At 41.1% G+C, this 16,188-nt stretch overlaps 1 protein-coding gene across 1 annotated transcript in view; it reads right to left on the bottom strand.

Annotated features, from left to right (window-relative positions):
• The window catches only part of Arhgef26 (Rho guanine nucleotide exchange factor 26), a 113,569-nt gene that overhangs the window by 82,106 nt on the left and 15,275 nt on the right, over positions 1–16,188 (bottom strand). The window contains exons 4-5 of the mRNA XM_052730988.1: positions 3,275–3,331; positions 187–347 (exon numbers count right to left, since the gene is read on the bottom strand). Coding sequence (XP_052586948.1) covers positions 187–347; positions 3,275–3,331 — 218 coding nt within the window. The remainder of the gene's footprint in view (positions 1–186; positions 348–3,274; positions 3,332–16,188) is intronic.

Genomic DNA, 16,188 nt, shown 5'->3' with positions numbered 1-16,188 from the left:
AACACAGATGCTCAACATCTAAATCACCAGCTCACAGCACATTCTGAAACTGACTTCACAGATGAAGATACCAGCCAGTTGTGTGGACAGAGATTTCCTAACCCCAGTCACTCCTCTGTCAGAGGACACAGTGTCCCTGGTAAGTACTGTCCCAGACTGGCCACAGGCAAACTGAAGAGTACTTACTTTTTGCTGGCCTCACAGACATCTGTAATGTTGGAGAAAAGGTGATGCCTCTCGGTTTTAGTCATTGTGTCACTCAATTCTTTAGAATCTTTAAACATCCGTATCAAGATCTCCAAGCTGAGTAAGTATGAGTGTTCAGAGGATATGACTTCAAAGATGGCCTGGCAAAGTGAAAAAATAAGTACTTTGTTAATTACTTTAATTGAAGAATTAAATACAACATTCACTGTTGTCTATAGGATTGACATGGGAAATGCATCGCCAAACCACGTCTTTATGGAAGGCATGTGTACCTAAACTGAGAACTGTCCCTGTTTGTACATAAGGAAAAGTTAAAGAGCCAGGATGACTTTCCATGGCATCCCGAGGTCATGCCTTTGCCACAGGCTACAATCTATGGAAGGAAGTAGGGCATGTCATAAAATCTCACTGTGACACTAATTAACCTTTGGGGTCACCTCCTCTAGACCTGCTTTCAAAGCACACTGCTTCAGGGACACTAAGAATTTATGATCACTGGCTCACAAACAGTTCCCCTCTCACTCCCTTCTTGTATTTGTTCCTTCTCTCTGTGTTTTAATATGACTAACTTGCAGTTAACAGCAGCAAATACTGTGTGGCATGACCGCACCTACCCTTAGAAGGTTCTTAGCAGCCACAGGAATTCTTTTCTATAACTCGTACAATTGAAAGTAATTCCATCTGCTCAACAAGCCACCCACTCTGCTCTCATCAGTGTCTCAAGGAGGAACAAAGCACCCTGGGCAGAGACCCTTGGTGACAAAGCGGGGGTGGGGGGGTGGGGGGGGGTGGGGGTGGGGGGGGGTTTCTGATAACTGTGAATGATGAAATGCCACACCACATCTACGGAGACACCAACGCCCTGTGTAAAGAATTCGTCTACCTCTTCAACCAAGTCAGATTCAGATTCTCTGCTAATGAAGAATGCTAGGAGAATTTCTTGGTGGCGTGGGGGGATGGGGAGTGTAAATATTCTTACAGGCCTGGGTACCATGACCTTTACATCTTGTTTCTTTCAAGCCTCTGCCCCAAGAGCACAGAAGATGATTGCTGGGTGGGAGGACAAACATAGGCAGGTGGATTCCCAGCTGCCAATTCCTAGCTGCCAATGGCTGGGCTACATCCTGCATATCAATTTAGCAGAAACAACTGTTCACTACCCCCCCACCCCCCCACCTCCCCCAGCCCCCCACGCCTGCCTTTTAACATCTGTAAGGTTTTGGGAGTCTTGATCATAAAGATTCTGGTCTAGTCTCAGCTAAGCTCCAAGGAATTAACTGACATAACTATTTAAAAACTAAAGAGTAAGAACATGAAAAGTTAGCCTGTACCTCGTACAAGTCTATGCAATCAACACAACTGTCCCTAAGAAATATAAAACAAACTCATGAAAATTTTCCATCCTTGAATAAAAATAATAGGTAATATAGGTGGTTGATGGATTTTCTGCCTTGGAATGACTTCAAATATTTCCAACAACAAAGGCTTCTGTAAATCACACCCAAAATACAAAGACCGACTAAAGATACACCAAACTATGCAGAACAGATCACATGCAAAGGTAAGTGCAGAGAAGTTTAAGGTAGTAATGGTTGACTACATCACTAAAGAGGCATCAACCACTGGAGAGCAAAGAAGGGTACGCCCGAGGAAGAGAAAGGAGTTAGAGCATGAGACTTAAGCTGTCATGGTATTTGTATGAGAAAACTCAATAAAGATATTTACAATTCAATAGATATAGGCAAAATTCAAATGCATAAGATGTAAAAGACAGATTGTTTTAATAGACTTAAGACTTTGGAGAAATCCTTGAATTTGTCAACAAAGAGAGAAATATCATTTATTCCATAATAAACAGCAAAAAAAAAAGGCCTAACTTCTGCTAGCCCTTAGTAAAACTGATATAGGCATTCAGAGAATGGAGCACCACACAGAGGCTTAAACAATGACCAGAGGGAATATACACCATCACAGATAAACTCCTAAATATGTATGTTGAGTATAAAAAGTAAACAGTCTAACATTTAATGTATGTGTATGTATATGGAATACACAACAATACGTCATTGAACTTCTCTCTGGAGAAGAGAGAAAGGAATTGAATCAAGGAGAAGATAAGATTTTATTAAGTTTTATTGTCTTTTAAATGTGAAAAAAAAGAAACATGCATTTGTTAATTTTTCACCTGGGGGCAACCTCAAGTGCTACGATATATTCTTTAACTTTTTTAAACTTAAAAATGTCATTATTATGAACCCACATATTTTTCCTTTATTCCATGTCATTTGTGTAAGGCAAGGACACCTTTGTATCTGTGCAGAATTAATTTACCTGTATATAAAAGCACATGTATGTAAACATACTAAGATGCATAAGATGAGACAAAGTGGCAGCTTCACAACATTGTAAGAATGAGCAAGGCAGGGTGTGGTGGCACACACTTGTGATCCCAGCACTTGGGACACAAAAGCAGTGGATCTCTGTAAGTTCAAGTCTACATAGTAAGTTCCAGGAAAGCCAGGGCTACATAGAAAAACCCTGGCTCAAAAGAGCAAAACAACAACAATCAAATAAAAAGAAAGGGCAAAACTTTAAACTGTACTCATTTAAATTTCAAGTTATAAAGTCCTATTATCTGGCTTTTTTCTCATTTTTGGTGTACTTCTTAATTCACAGAAACTTTTCGAAGGCAATTAATAAGTCCATGTCTCCTTCTCCCAGTTTTCCCCACACGGCGTGCACTACACCATCAGGGTATATTGTGTAGAGACTTATTTAAGCACTAGATTCTGCTTTTGGCTTTTTCAACTCCAGGATCTACCATCTGTATTTCAACATATTTCTTCCAGGTGCTTCGCTGCTTAAGTGCAAATGATATTATGACCCTTATACTATTTTTTTTTTTCTGTTCTGGGGGCTAAGATGTGTGAAGCTTCATTCAAGGACAAAACTTGCTGTGCTCACAGAAAGAAAACAAATATGTTTCTGAACACTGACCAAGCACACACAGTAGATGAAAACAAAAGGTATGAGTGACGCCACATATCTCTCAAAGCAAGGAACATACCTCTTGTCTCTTTCTTTCCTCCTGGCTCACTGTTTGAGATAGCCCATTTCTTTTCACCTAGAAAAAAGGGCAAAGTAGAGTTTATCTCACTGACTTTAATGACTTGCTTTCTACATAAAGCACATTCTTTTAAAATGAATTAAAAGAAATTAGACCAAATGTGGGATTAGCATAGTTCAGTGCAAAAAATAAAAAAATAAAACACAATACAATGCCATCAGTTCAAGTTTTTGTTTTAGTCTTTAGTTCTGGCTATTTCCAGAATATCCAATTACCTCCAAGTCGTACAGAATAAATTGGAAATTAAAGAAAACAATGGACAGCTCCAAGTGTTTACTGTCCAAGTTTTCGCACAGAAGTCATTCTATCACTTAACCGTTGGACTGTCAGGGCTCTTTAGAGAGAGCCAATCCAGGAAAAGCTCCTCCCACAACCTTGCCAAGCACCAAGCATCTCAGCAAAGATGTAGCTCTGAGTGTTCTGTGAGAAGCCACAGTGTCTCCAAGACGCATGCGCACCAGCAGCGTAGTTGATATAAAGCAGCGCAGATGATATAACACTGTGGTGTCATCATTTGAGTCACAGACATACTCATCTCAACTACCACCCTACTTGACTGTTGTCACTCCCATTAAAATCCAGTTTCTAAACCCAAGAACAAAGGTGGTCCCCAAACTCCAAGAAGCAGGGGTCTGGTTTTCTTCTGAAATACCCGACACTTCTGTCAACAAAAGAAAGATAGTCCTGATTTTCCATCAAAGGTTGACTTAACAGAAGATTGTCATGAATAGGAAGAGTCACCTCTGAGCATGACAGACAGAGCTGCAAGAGAGGAGCCTCTACTTCTTCAAGGAAAGAAATCTGCAGCAACGAAATGAGACCATCTTTACACCTTTTGTTGTCTTACTTCCCCAAAACATAAAGAACTGTTTCTCTAGGCTCATTATGAAACTGATACCTAACATTTTCCATCATGAGCTTAAAAACCTAAAAGAACATGTCTGATATTTGTTACATCTTCAAATTTTAAAATGCATCCACAGTCACATGAAAATTGTAATCATTTGATATCCACTATCATCCACTCAAACAAATTTCCTTAGCAGTTGGACAGTTCACATTGTTCTTGTCTCTTCTTGAAAGCATATTCTTAATATCAATTTCCCACCAAAATTTTCATAATGTAATATAAAAAGCTATGTGTTTGGGTTTCCTGTTAACCACCATTGGAGTACTATGAAACCAGAGATATTTTTCAAGTTTAATTTTCTAAAATTCCCTATTTTCCCTATAATCCCTATACTGAGCCCCAAGTATAAAGAAACTCTCCTGAAAAGTGTAATCCCCACACATGTCATTAACAACCTATGATCAAAGCAGCACAATTACTAACATTGGGGGGTTGTTAGCTGTTTATTTGTTTTAATTTTTGTTTTTTTAAGACAGGGTCTCACTATGTAGCTCTGGCTGTCTTGGACCTTACTATGGAGACCAGGCTGGCCTCAAACTCACAAAAATCCACCTGCCTCTGCCTCCTGACTGCTGGCATTAAAGATGTGTGCCACTATGTCTGACAGCTATTAACAACTTTAATTCATTAAGTATAAAAAGTAAAAATTTTTTTTGTGAAGGCATTTCTCTTTAGGAGGCAGACTCATGATGCCTTTAACCAAAAAGGTTCCATTAAAATCAGTATTTCGAACTTACTCTGTCGTTGGGATCCCTGTTTTTCACCTCAGGACAAAACACCATGGAAAGATTGGAGATGGGTATCAAAAGGGTAAGGAGGCACTTGTGAAAGGGAAGGTGGGAACGAGGCTCTGTCATAATGCCACCTACAAGTGGACTTTTAGAAAAATACTCAGATGCTGAGGGTCTAGAAGATGAAACCTTAGAAGTATTCCTGGCTATCATCAAAAGATCGTCACAAGGTCCCAAGGGAGTGACGCACACACTATCATGAAGGCCAGTGGAACATAATTCTTTCTACACAGTACTGCTGTGGAAATTGCAGACACACCATTGTCTTTAATTTGCTTTTGATAACAATTTAGAGAGCAGTAGAACAGAAAGGAACCCCAAATCAATAGTCATCTCACATTTACTACACACTAGGAACTGTGTTGAACATTTTATATATTTTCCCACTGGATTCTCATAAAACTTCTGGAAAATTAATAGTGTTCACAGATGGTGACAACCGAGGTTTCAGACCCAAAAGAACACAGCTAGTATGAACAAAGCCAGGATTGGGTCTATGCCTGTCCAACGACAAAGCTTCACTTTTGATGATTTAAAGTGACCCCCTGCTCTCTATGAAAAGCACCCCATTTCTAGGGCTGGGCTATCATCACTAAGACTCCTTCTCATGCCAGCTCTGCATAAAAGTTTCCATGTGTTTTTTGGACCATGCCCATCATGGAACACTCTTATCTTTACCTACCATCGTGACCTGAGGTCAACCTGTCAGCAAGAACTCATGGGTAAAAAAGGCTTCCGGACATGTTTTAATAAGGCAGGAGACCGGCCAGAAGAATGCAATCCTTCAGAGCTCTATTTGGTAAGCCTGGGCAGGAACTTCACAGGATTTCCTGCCCGACAAAGTCCTGGCGGATGGATGTGCAGGCAGGCACAGGGCCTCCAATCCCTGCAGGTGAGGTCACCAGCAAGCCTTTCCCCACTGCTGGCTTCTCTATCCAAGTAGAGTTCAGATCTCAAATTCTGCTGGGCAGGAAAATTAAATACCCTGCTAAGAGACCCACAGAGATGACAGCTGGTATTTCTGAGAAGTGAAGAGTATTTCATTCTACCAAGGGAAGAAATCAACAGCTAATACAATCACCCTGTTGTTGAGGGGGAAGACAAGTATTCTGAAGAGGTTGAACGATCAATGCAAAGAATTATCACTCCTCTGTAATACTAATGCAATGAATGACAAAATATTCCTTTAACCAAGTCATGTATAAAAACCAGTGGTGTCCCAGACAAATAGAGTGAAAAAAAAAAAAAAAGACTCCAGGAAGTGTTCCTGAATTATGATTAAGGAAACTGAATTGGAGCATATTCAAGGAGGCTGAAAGTTCACTCTGGTGAGTTATGACTAAGTAGTCTTTGTGGCTGACTGCCAAGGTCACAGGACCTGTCCTCCTGTATCAGCCACTGACCCCATGGAGAGAATGCCAGGAGAATCGTGTTGTCTACCTGAAGGCACTTCCACATTCAACTCTAAATTAAGCAGCACCTGAGGTGTCTGGCAGCCTTCTGGAAGCACCAGGTCGGGAGACGAGCAGATGAGCTGAGAAACTGAGGAGTGTGGGGAGATGACCGAGGAGAGAGTGACCTGCAGAGCCACTCAGAATGAGTGACAGAAGCCAGAGAGAACCGGAGGAGAGGAGAGCACAGGAGCACAGTGCAAGAGGGATGGAAGGGAGGGAGGAAGGCAGAGTGCAAAGGAAGGGGGAAAAGAAAGAAGAAAGAAGATATACAAAATGCTTTGAAGAAGTCCTTTTAAAATAGATACTCAAAATCAGAAACCGTGATCTTGTCAGTAAACTTAAGCTGAAGTGACTAGAAAATCCAAGGCTTTTTTCTTTTTTTAATTATAAACAGACAAGCAAACAAACAACGGTGCAGCTTTAAACGTTACAAGCTTTTTGAAGTTTGCCAGCTTTTGCTAAGAGATTCTAAAGAACGTTCAAGTTTATTCTACGTCCCCAAGTGATTTCCTTGTTTTGATGTATGGAAAAGAAAAAAAAAAAACATACTAGCTACTGAGACACAGGAATCCCAATCTGCCATCTAAAGTCAAAGAAACCAAAATTGTTCAGCATTCTTTTTATTTCTATATTTTTTAATCTTTTTTTTTTCAACATGAGAATCCCAGTGGCCCACTTTATTGACTTTCTTGGGATTACTGCCTGGAGGGTGGGTTTAGCCCTGTGGGCAGTTTCTTCTATCTTCCTTCCGTTCCTAAATTGAACATTCACACTCATGTGACGCTGAACAAACAGCTTCCCAGTCCAGTTCAGAGCCTCCTGGCAAGATTCAAGCATGGCAGCCTCCTTCATCACTTCCTAAATATATACCTCATAGCCGAAGACCCAGCTAGATACAAATGGAATCACACAGGTGGCCAGATTAACTGCATGTGAACTTTCTTGCTTAATTAAATTTACTTATCATCCATAAGTAGAATTCTCAAAGTATCTCCATGAAACTTTAAGAACTGAAGTCAGTGTGGGATTCTTGATTTTTGCACAATCTAACCAATTCAAAAAACTGCTCAGATCTGGTCATGCAGACACTATACACAGTCAAACATGTACATATCTCTAACATTTTAAGTGAATAAAAAGCTTTTCAAACAAAGCACCAGAATGTGCAAGACTGCACTTCTGACCTATTAAAGATAGGAAAATATATCTGTGGCTTAAGACAGAAAATAAAAGAAACTCATTATGTTATAATATGTCTAATTTCACAATTGTAAATTATATATTCACTGTTCTAATCAGTACTTAAGTTATTTTCCTTTGATCTTTGTGACCTATAAATTTTGGATATCTAAATGATAAATTAACAATTTACTAAACTTAATAAAGAACACTTACTTGGATATGGAACTCTCTAGTTCCCTCCTAAAACAGAGTTTACCAAATCTCTAAAAGGGTAAATACCTCAAAGCAAATACCCAGATATTAATTCATGCCAATTTCCTTCTTGAAGTCTGAATGTTGGGTCTCCTGCTAAAATTCACATACTGAAACCCTATCCTCCAAGCCGATCATATCAGTTGGTGGAGTCTCCTACGACGTGATGAGATCATGCAGGTGGGGCCCTCCGGACTGGGACGAGTGCCTTTAAAAACAGGCTAAAAGGAGACTCCTAGACCCTGACACCATGCAAATGTGTAGCAAGAAGGAACTGAGTCAGAAAGCAGCCCCTCATCAAATATCAAATCTGCCTCGAACTGAACTTCTCAGCCTTCAGAACTATAAGGAACGCACTTCTATTTTTATAGTCCACCTAGTTTGTGGTATCTTGTCATAGCAGCCTGGACCATGGCACTCCGCAAGTCTAAGCTTCTAAGACAGCTGTCATGGGCAAGGGCAGAAAGGCTTCTCCACCCATTTCACTTCTGCAGGCAGCACAGATACACTACGCATCTTCACATTGCAGAGGGCTGACGGGAAATTCAAAGACTTTATTAGTATTTTATTCCCTAAGACAGGAGTATCAGCCAAGTTCTCTAAGGAAATCCCTTAACACTGAACCTGTCCATGACCTCTCTGGGCAGAGCTGAGACCAAGAGCACCAGTACTTGGCTCAGTAGACCAATGTTTTCTGTGGTGCAAAGACATGTTCTTGGCCCTCTGTGATGTAAGGACTCATTCTGGATAAGATGGATATCTGTATTCCTTCTATTTCTTCACCACTCAGGGAGAACAGAATAGAGGGACCCATGTAAACGGAACAACCAAGAAGACTACTGATGGGTGATGTCCCTCTGTACGCTGTAAATGTGTTGCTCTGATTGGTTGATAAGTAAAATGCTGATTGGTCAGTAGCCAGGCAGGAAGTATAGGCGGGGATAAGCAGATGAGGAGAATTCTGGGAAGAGGAAGGCTGAGTCAGGAATCACCAGCCAGACACAGAGGAAGCAAGATGTGAAGGCGGAACTGAAAAAAGGTACCAAGCCACATGGCTTAACACAGGTAAGAATTATGGGTTAATTTAAGTATAAGAGCTAGTCAGTAATAAGTCTGAGCTAATGGCCATGCAGTTATAATTAATATAAGCCTCTGTGTGTTTACTTGGGGGATGTGAGTGGGAGAGATTTGTCCCAACTGCCAGCAGGCTGGGACACAGGAAATCTTCTGACTACAAACTCAGAAATGCAGTCAGTTAAAAAATGATACTGCATATTTATAATCTAAAATCATTCTCTTTTCACTAAGCACTTTATACCAGATTCCTATTAGAGCTAAGCCTGTTAAACTTGCCAATGTTTACTCATTTGATGAAAATAAGCTGGTTACCTATCTCCAGTTGCCATTCTCTACTCATGAGTGCCCTTCTCAACAGCCCAGGTGGAAAGGAGCTACAAAGAAAAAAATATGCTCTAGGACCCAGTCATCCCTGGATCCTTCCAGTCTTCCACAACTGAAGTAACCCCTCAAGTATAAGTGAGCCAGAGTTCTTGTGCAAAGACAGCAAGGCAAGAATTTGTGATAATGACACAGTGTCAGGGTCCAGAAATAGTGTCCTCTACTTAGAGGCACCACAGGTGCTCTCTAGCACCACTTCATCTACAGAGAAGGGTCCCGAGACATCAAACTAGATAAGCTACAAGGCACCATGGGACATCTCTCTTTCAAAGTATCAGAGACCTACGTACCTAAGACCAAGCACATAAGGTCAAGATGGAGGCAGTACCACTCTCCTGATGAAGAGTGAGTAAACAGAGAGGATGCTATTTGGAGCAACGGAAAGAAGCAAGACAGGAAATGGAGGGAGGAAGAGAGAGAAAGAGCCAGTAAGGCACAGACCTTGCATATATTTTAGTTTAAAATATATCAAATAACATGCCAGTGACTTCCTGATTCCTTTGTTCAAAAGACCAATCCACTCTCTGATCTTCTGTTGTTAAGCTCAACTCTATCACCTTCACCTAAGTCCCTGACCTTCAATAGCAAGCATGTGTTGTCAAGCAGGTAGGTATCAAATCCATTACAATAAGAGAAAGCCAGACAATACAAGCCAGGGATTGAGGTTTTTGCAGTCATAAACAGGCCCAGATTCCCAAGTGAAATTTAAGTTATCCCAGTACATATCTGAGGCTGAAACGAGCAAACAGATAGGTAATTACATGTACAAGAATTAACTGCTGTGTTAATTCTTGAGATGTAAGAGATGAGCGTACATTCCTTCCTTGGCAGCCTGCTCTCACTAGCTAGTAGTTCCCCGTGTCTATCCAACTCCTGATTCTGAGTTCGTGGTTATTACCAATACATCAAATGTTTATTATACACCAGGCGCAGTTCTATTCATGCATCTTAAACCCCTACCTCTGTGAGGTAAATATTATTATCCTTAGTTGACAAGTTAAAAACAAAACATAGCAAAGTTTGCCTTTCAACTCCAAGCTTCCCTGCCTGCCCATCCCACCGTCTCAGCTCTCAGCCACTGCAGCACACTACCCTCTAAAACTTCTTTGTGTGTGGGTATGGGTGGGTATGTTGCTATTTGTGGGTGCATGTTTGTGAGCATATGTGTACAGATCAGAGGTCAGACTGAGCTGTTGTTCCTCAGGAGCCAACCACCTTGTTTTTGAAACAGACTCGTTGGCTTGAAGCTTATGGGTTAGGCTAGGCTCACTAGCCATCAAGATGCAGGGACTGATTCCACTTCGGCATCACCAATGCTGGCATTGAAGTACACACCACCATCCCAGCCCTTTTAAAGTAGGATCTAACTCAGGTCCTCATGTTTGTTACCAACTGACTTGTCTCCTGGGCCCCTCAAATTTCTTTATTAAGGTTGGGGTCATGATTGGCAGCTACTCCTGCCCAGGTCCTCCCCGTCAATGCCCCAGAAACCACAAGTCATTGGATCCCGAGCATCAACTGCATCAGGAGCTGAGCTGTCAGCAGGGCCTCCTAACTGAACTACTTGATTGGTTCTGACATTCCTCCCATTGAACAAATTCCTCTCCTTTATTTACTGTTCTCTCTAACCTACATCCCCCTGTGTGCTTCCGAATTTGAGCCCAAATTTATTCATTTTCTTCTCCCAAATAAGTATGAGACGTGCTTCTTTTTTTTTTTTTTTTGGTTTTTCGAGACAGGGTTTCTCTGTGTAGCTTTGCACCTTTCCTGGAACTCACTTGGTAGCCCAGGCTGGCCTCGAACTCACAGAGATCCGCCTGGCTCTGCCTCCCGAGTGCTGGGATTAAAGGCATGCGCCACCACCGCCCGGCGAGACGTGCTTCTTATGCAGACATCAGTCATTAGAAAAGAATATGAGGTTAGCTAACACATGGAAGCTAGAAACACAGAAGTAGAAAGGATGTAAGGGTATAAAAGGGGAATTCTATAATGTCATTTAACAAAAGGGAGTAATTTCAAAAAGTGGACTATTTAATAAAATAGTGAGGAGCAGAGCAGGAAGAGCAATTAACAGTTGAAAAGTTGGGACTGTGAGTGAAGATAAAGCAGCTGCCAGTCTAAACTGTATGTCAACTTTGCTAACAAGGAAGTGTTTTTGTATTGTTTCCTACAATTAAAAAACAACAACAACTATTTTGTGGGCTGACGAGAGAGCTCAGCTGTTAGGAGTACTTGTTGCTCTTGCTGAAGAGCTAGGTTCAGTTCCCAGCACCCATGCAGTGGTTCACAACCATGTGTAACTCCAGTTCCAGGAAACCCAAAGCCCTCTTCTGATGACATATGCATCAGGCATGGATGTGGTACACATACATACATGTAGTTAAACACTCATATGCATAAAACTTTAAAAATAAATACTTAAAAATTATTTTTAAAGAAGTTAACATATTTTTAAATGAATAATTAGAAACTAATGACAAACAATAGGAAATTAGTTAAAGGAACTAGATTTCTACTTACTTAATGAAATAGTATATGGGCTTTAAGAAGCTATATAGAAGAAAATTTTTTTTTTTTTTTTTGTTTTTCGAGACAGGGTTTTTCTGTGTAGCTTTGTGCCTTTCCTGGAACTTACTTGGTAGCCCAGGCTGGCCTCAAACTCCCAGAGATTTGCCTGGCTCTGCCTCCCAAGTGCTGGGATAAAAGGCGTGCACCACCACCGCCCGGCATATAGAAGAAATTTTGATAATAGTAAAAGCCATTTGGGACAGTGTTAAATGAAAAAAAAAAAAAAGCACTATACAATTGCAAGTTCACTGACACAGACATTGTTAAAGGAAAAATAACAGCTGACAAAGCTACTTCTACATTATTGAATTTATGCTTAAAAGAAAACATCCACCTCTCTCTAAATATTTTTTAAACGTTTTTAAAGATTTCTTTTACTTTTAAGTATGTGTATTTGTAGGGGCATATATACATGAGTACAGGTGCTCATGGAGTTAAAAAAGAATTCCCGATTTCCTGGAGCAAGAATTATAGGCAGTTGTTGGAGGCACTCAATGTGGGTACTAGAGACAACCTCAATCCACTGCAAGAGCAATATGTGTTCTTAAACCACTGAACCATCTCCCCAACCCCTCTATAAACACATTATTTAAAGACCAAAGAAGTTATGGACCAAATTTTCAACAGTGATCAGATGAGGAGAGATTTCAATTAATTTCAATTTCCTTTTGTCTATAGTAATTCTTGACTTTCCTACAATAAATATGTCTTGACATTGAAATGAAAAGAATCACTTTCAATGGCAAAAACTAAAATATGTTTTAATATCTTCCATCCAAAAAGGCGAAATAAAACAAGTCACACATCCAAACAGAATTGTTTAAGGATGCCAACAGTGACAGTACTTCCTTGGAAAAGGGAAGCCAGAGAAAGGAGGACTGGCCATCAGCAGCTAGAAGAAATGAAGACAGTAAGATAAAGGGAGGCAACAAGAAAGATTTGAATCAGGTCCAAACCAAGCAAGGCTTATGAGGCTGTGTTGAAAATGAGTGATGACAGATAGAGCCGTGAGAGATAAGGAGGATGACCAGGCTGGAGTCAGCATACCTGAGAATGATGCCATGACACATAGCAGAGGCCTGAGTCAGGAGCGCCTGGGGAAGACGGGGTGAGATGCCTTTCTTAACAGGAGAAAGAACACCTGCTTGTAGAGGTCGTGTCAGCGTCTTCGCTGCTATTTTATTTGTTCTTCTAGTAAAGGGGCAGTTGGGTAGGAATGGCAAAATGCAAATAATGAGTTACTGAACAGACTTTTCTGGGTTTGCAAGAGATTTAACTTGAGCAAGATGTATTTCAGAAAAAAAAAAATGGGTGATAAAACTTGATGCTTTCTATTAGGTGTATAAAGCATGCAATGGTTTCCTTAGAATTCGTGAAGTAGCTCATTGTACAGAGACCTGAAGAACAGACACCAAATTCTGTCTCCCTTCTTCCTCTTGTCTATGTACCAAACTTTACCGACATACTTTACACAAGTATTGGCTTTATTCCTGCTTGTCTGCCTCTCTGGCCTGTTTAACCTGTGACATCCTATGAACTGAACTCTCCTAATCCTTCCTGCTCTCTTTGATTTCTGTCACTCATGCTCACATCTTTTATATATTCTGAAAACATCATTTAGGATTATCATATTCATCATCTTTGAAATGATTCTGCAAGTCCCTAGAGTACAGGCTGGTTTCAGGACCATTTTATCTGTTCCATCCACTACAATACAGCAGAATACAAACATACCTTGTCGTGAGATACTAGCATTTTCCCAAACATTATAACCTTGTAGTGAATGTAGTGACTTTATTACTTAAACATGTGCACGCACACACACAAACACACACACACAGAGTAAAATATATTCGTCATTATACCACACTGATACAGACCATAGTTGCGATAATATTCCTATGCACCCCTATAAGAAAAGTTAGTCTACTGATATAGCTTCTGGGGAGTAGGGAAGGAGGGGGGAGGAAGGATAGATGTGAGAGAGAAGAAAGACGAAAGGAGAGAAGAAAGAGGAGTATCTTCGTTAGGATTTCTATTGCTGTGATGAAACACCATGACGAAAAGTGAGTTTGGAGAGAAAGGGTTTATTTGGCTTATACTTCCATATTGTAGTCCATCATTGAAGAAAGTCAGGACATGAACTCAAACTGGGAAGGAACCTGGAGGCAGGAGCTGATGCAGAGGCCATGGAAGGGTCCTCGCTTGCTCCCCATGCCTGCTTTCTTATAGAACCCAGGACCACCAGCCCAGGGAGGGCACCACCCACAATGGGCTGGGCCCTCCCAATCAATCACTAGTTAAGAAAATGCCTTACAGCAAGATCTTATGGAAGCCTTTTCTCAGTTGAGGTCCCCTCCTTTCAGATGACTCTAGGCAGTGTCAAGTTGACATAAACTATCCAGCACAAGGAATGAGGAGAGAGAAGAGAGGTGGAGAGAATGAGAAAACATCATCCAAAGTGGTCAGTGGCCATACTTCATAACACATCACGGATGTCAAAGTTGGCTGTACTCAAGCGAGTCAGGTGCCTGACAAAGACAGCATGTTTAAGTGACCTATTAGGTAGGAGAAAGTAACTCAGTTGATATAACCCTCTTCCTCAAGAAACCAAACTTTTAAGTTATATCTGGAAGCTGGAAGGAACACATCAGCCTATGTTAGGCAACCTCAAGTCTAAGCTACAGGATATCAGAAACTTACAGTGTATATGTAGAACCTCAGTGCAGAAGGAAGGCATACTGAAAATGGGAAAGGAACCAATTTATAAGAAGAGAAAGGAGCCAGCAGATAGACTTAAATTATTTCATTGGCTGAGCACTAGAGGGAAATGTGGGGCCTCCTTTTCAGTGACTGGGCACATGTGCCCATTATCAGAGGCTCTGTCCTAGGTCATCTCAAGGGCCATGGCAGCAGAAATGCAGCCATATTTAACAGAGTCAAAGCTGCCTCCATTTTTATGATAGTCTCTCAAGGGCTACATATACTGTGAAGCAACCAAGTACAATTCTTGGCACATCAGTACTCTGGTTGGTAGTTCAACTACATGCAAATGAATCATTACTTTGATGATCCGCGGAAGGTCCCAGGCTTTCTTGACCGCCAGCTATGGGACTGCTGCCTGTGTGGAGATGGATCCATGTGTCTCTGTCTCTACCATCCTCACTGTTGCTCTGTGAGCACACAACCAGACTCCTTTGAAGGGCACTTCCAAATGTTGGGTTTCTTGCCATCCAAAGCAGCAACTGATCTGTTTTGAAGTCACTGCAGTTTGACTGGGTGGCAGAGTTCACTCCTCACATCACAGGGAGAATTAGTCTACAATTCTCTTTTACTGGCAATAATACTTCCCTCTCCTGTGGCTCTTTGCTGACTTTGTACTCCATATCTCCTAAATAACAAGCATGCAGATTACAAATGCCCTTCTAATTCAAAGGCACAGTGCAGATGGATCATCTGGAGATGATCAGGCCATAAGTCTGGGTAAATTCAGAAAATCTAAGTAACAAAATTTTGAGGACTAGCCCCACATATAAAGATTAACCATCACTTCTGGTGGTCACTGATATTCTCCAAACATCATGGAGACCAACTATCAGTTTCATCTCCTCTAAGAAACAGTGCATCACTTGAATGAAAGAGAAAACACATGAGGACACTTGAAGGTCAGGAGGGCAAATAAAAAACTCTAATGAATGAAATCCACATTGCTGGCTATGCACCACACAGCCCTTTCTTTTGCAGAGATTCAGAACTCCTCAACGGAATCAGCCTTTATTTTTAACCTAAGGCTACATTTTCCAAAGAGGCTGCTATTACTCTTGCATGTGTCCCACCCACATCCCTGAAAGCCATACCTGGCACACTTTAATTTGACTTCATAGTAAGAACTCATCAGCAAATAGTATACAGTCAAAGTCATAAAACTGAGAAGATTACCAAGTGAGTGCAGGTGAGTAAAGACAGTTAAGGACTGAGCCAAGGGAAGTCCAATATTAGGAGATCAAAGGGATGGGATGGACCAACAAACAGGATTCTGAAGGCCCAGCCATGCCATCCCTGCCTCAACTCCACTTATCCGGGGCCACTCAAACACTCACACATGTTGTATTTTCTCCGACTCAGACTCCTCTATCCCACCTTGTCAACTTTGCCCAGCCAATCGTGATGTTCTTCAGATCTCCTCAGTGGACCCTTCTCTCCACTGAGCACATTTCCCAGACAGATGTTCCTCCACAT

This window comes from Peromyscus californicus, unplaced genomic scaffold (assembly GCF_007827085.1).
Source record: "Peromyscus californicus insignis strain IS unplaced genomic scaffold, ASM782708v3 Scaffold_9__1_contigs__length_137607984, whole genome shotgun sequence".
In the NCBI taxonomy this organism is placed as follows: domain Eukaryota; kingdom Metazoa; phylum Chordata; class Mammalia; order Rodentia; family Cricetidae; genus Peromyscus; species Peromyscus californicus.
The sequence above is the reverse complement of the archived record's forward strand: the minus strand, read 5'-3'. Positions and strand labels throughout refer to the sequence as shown.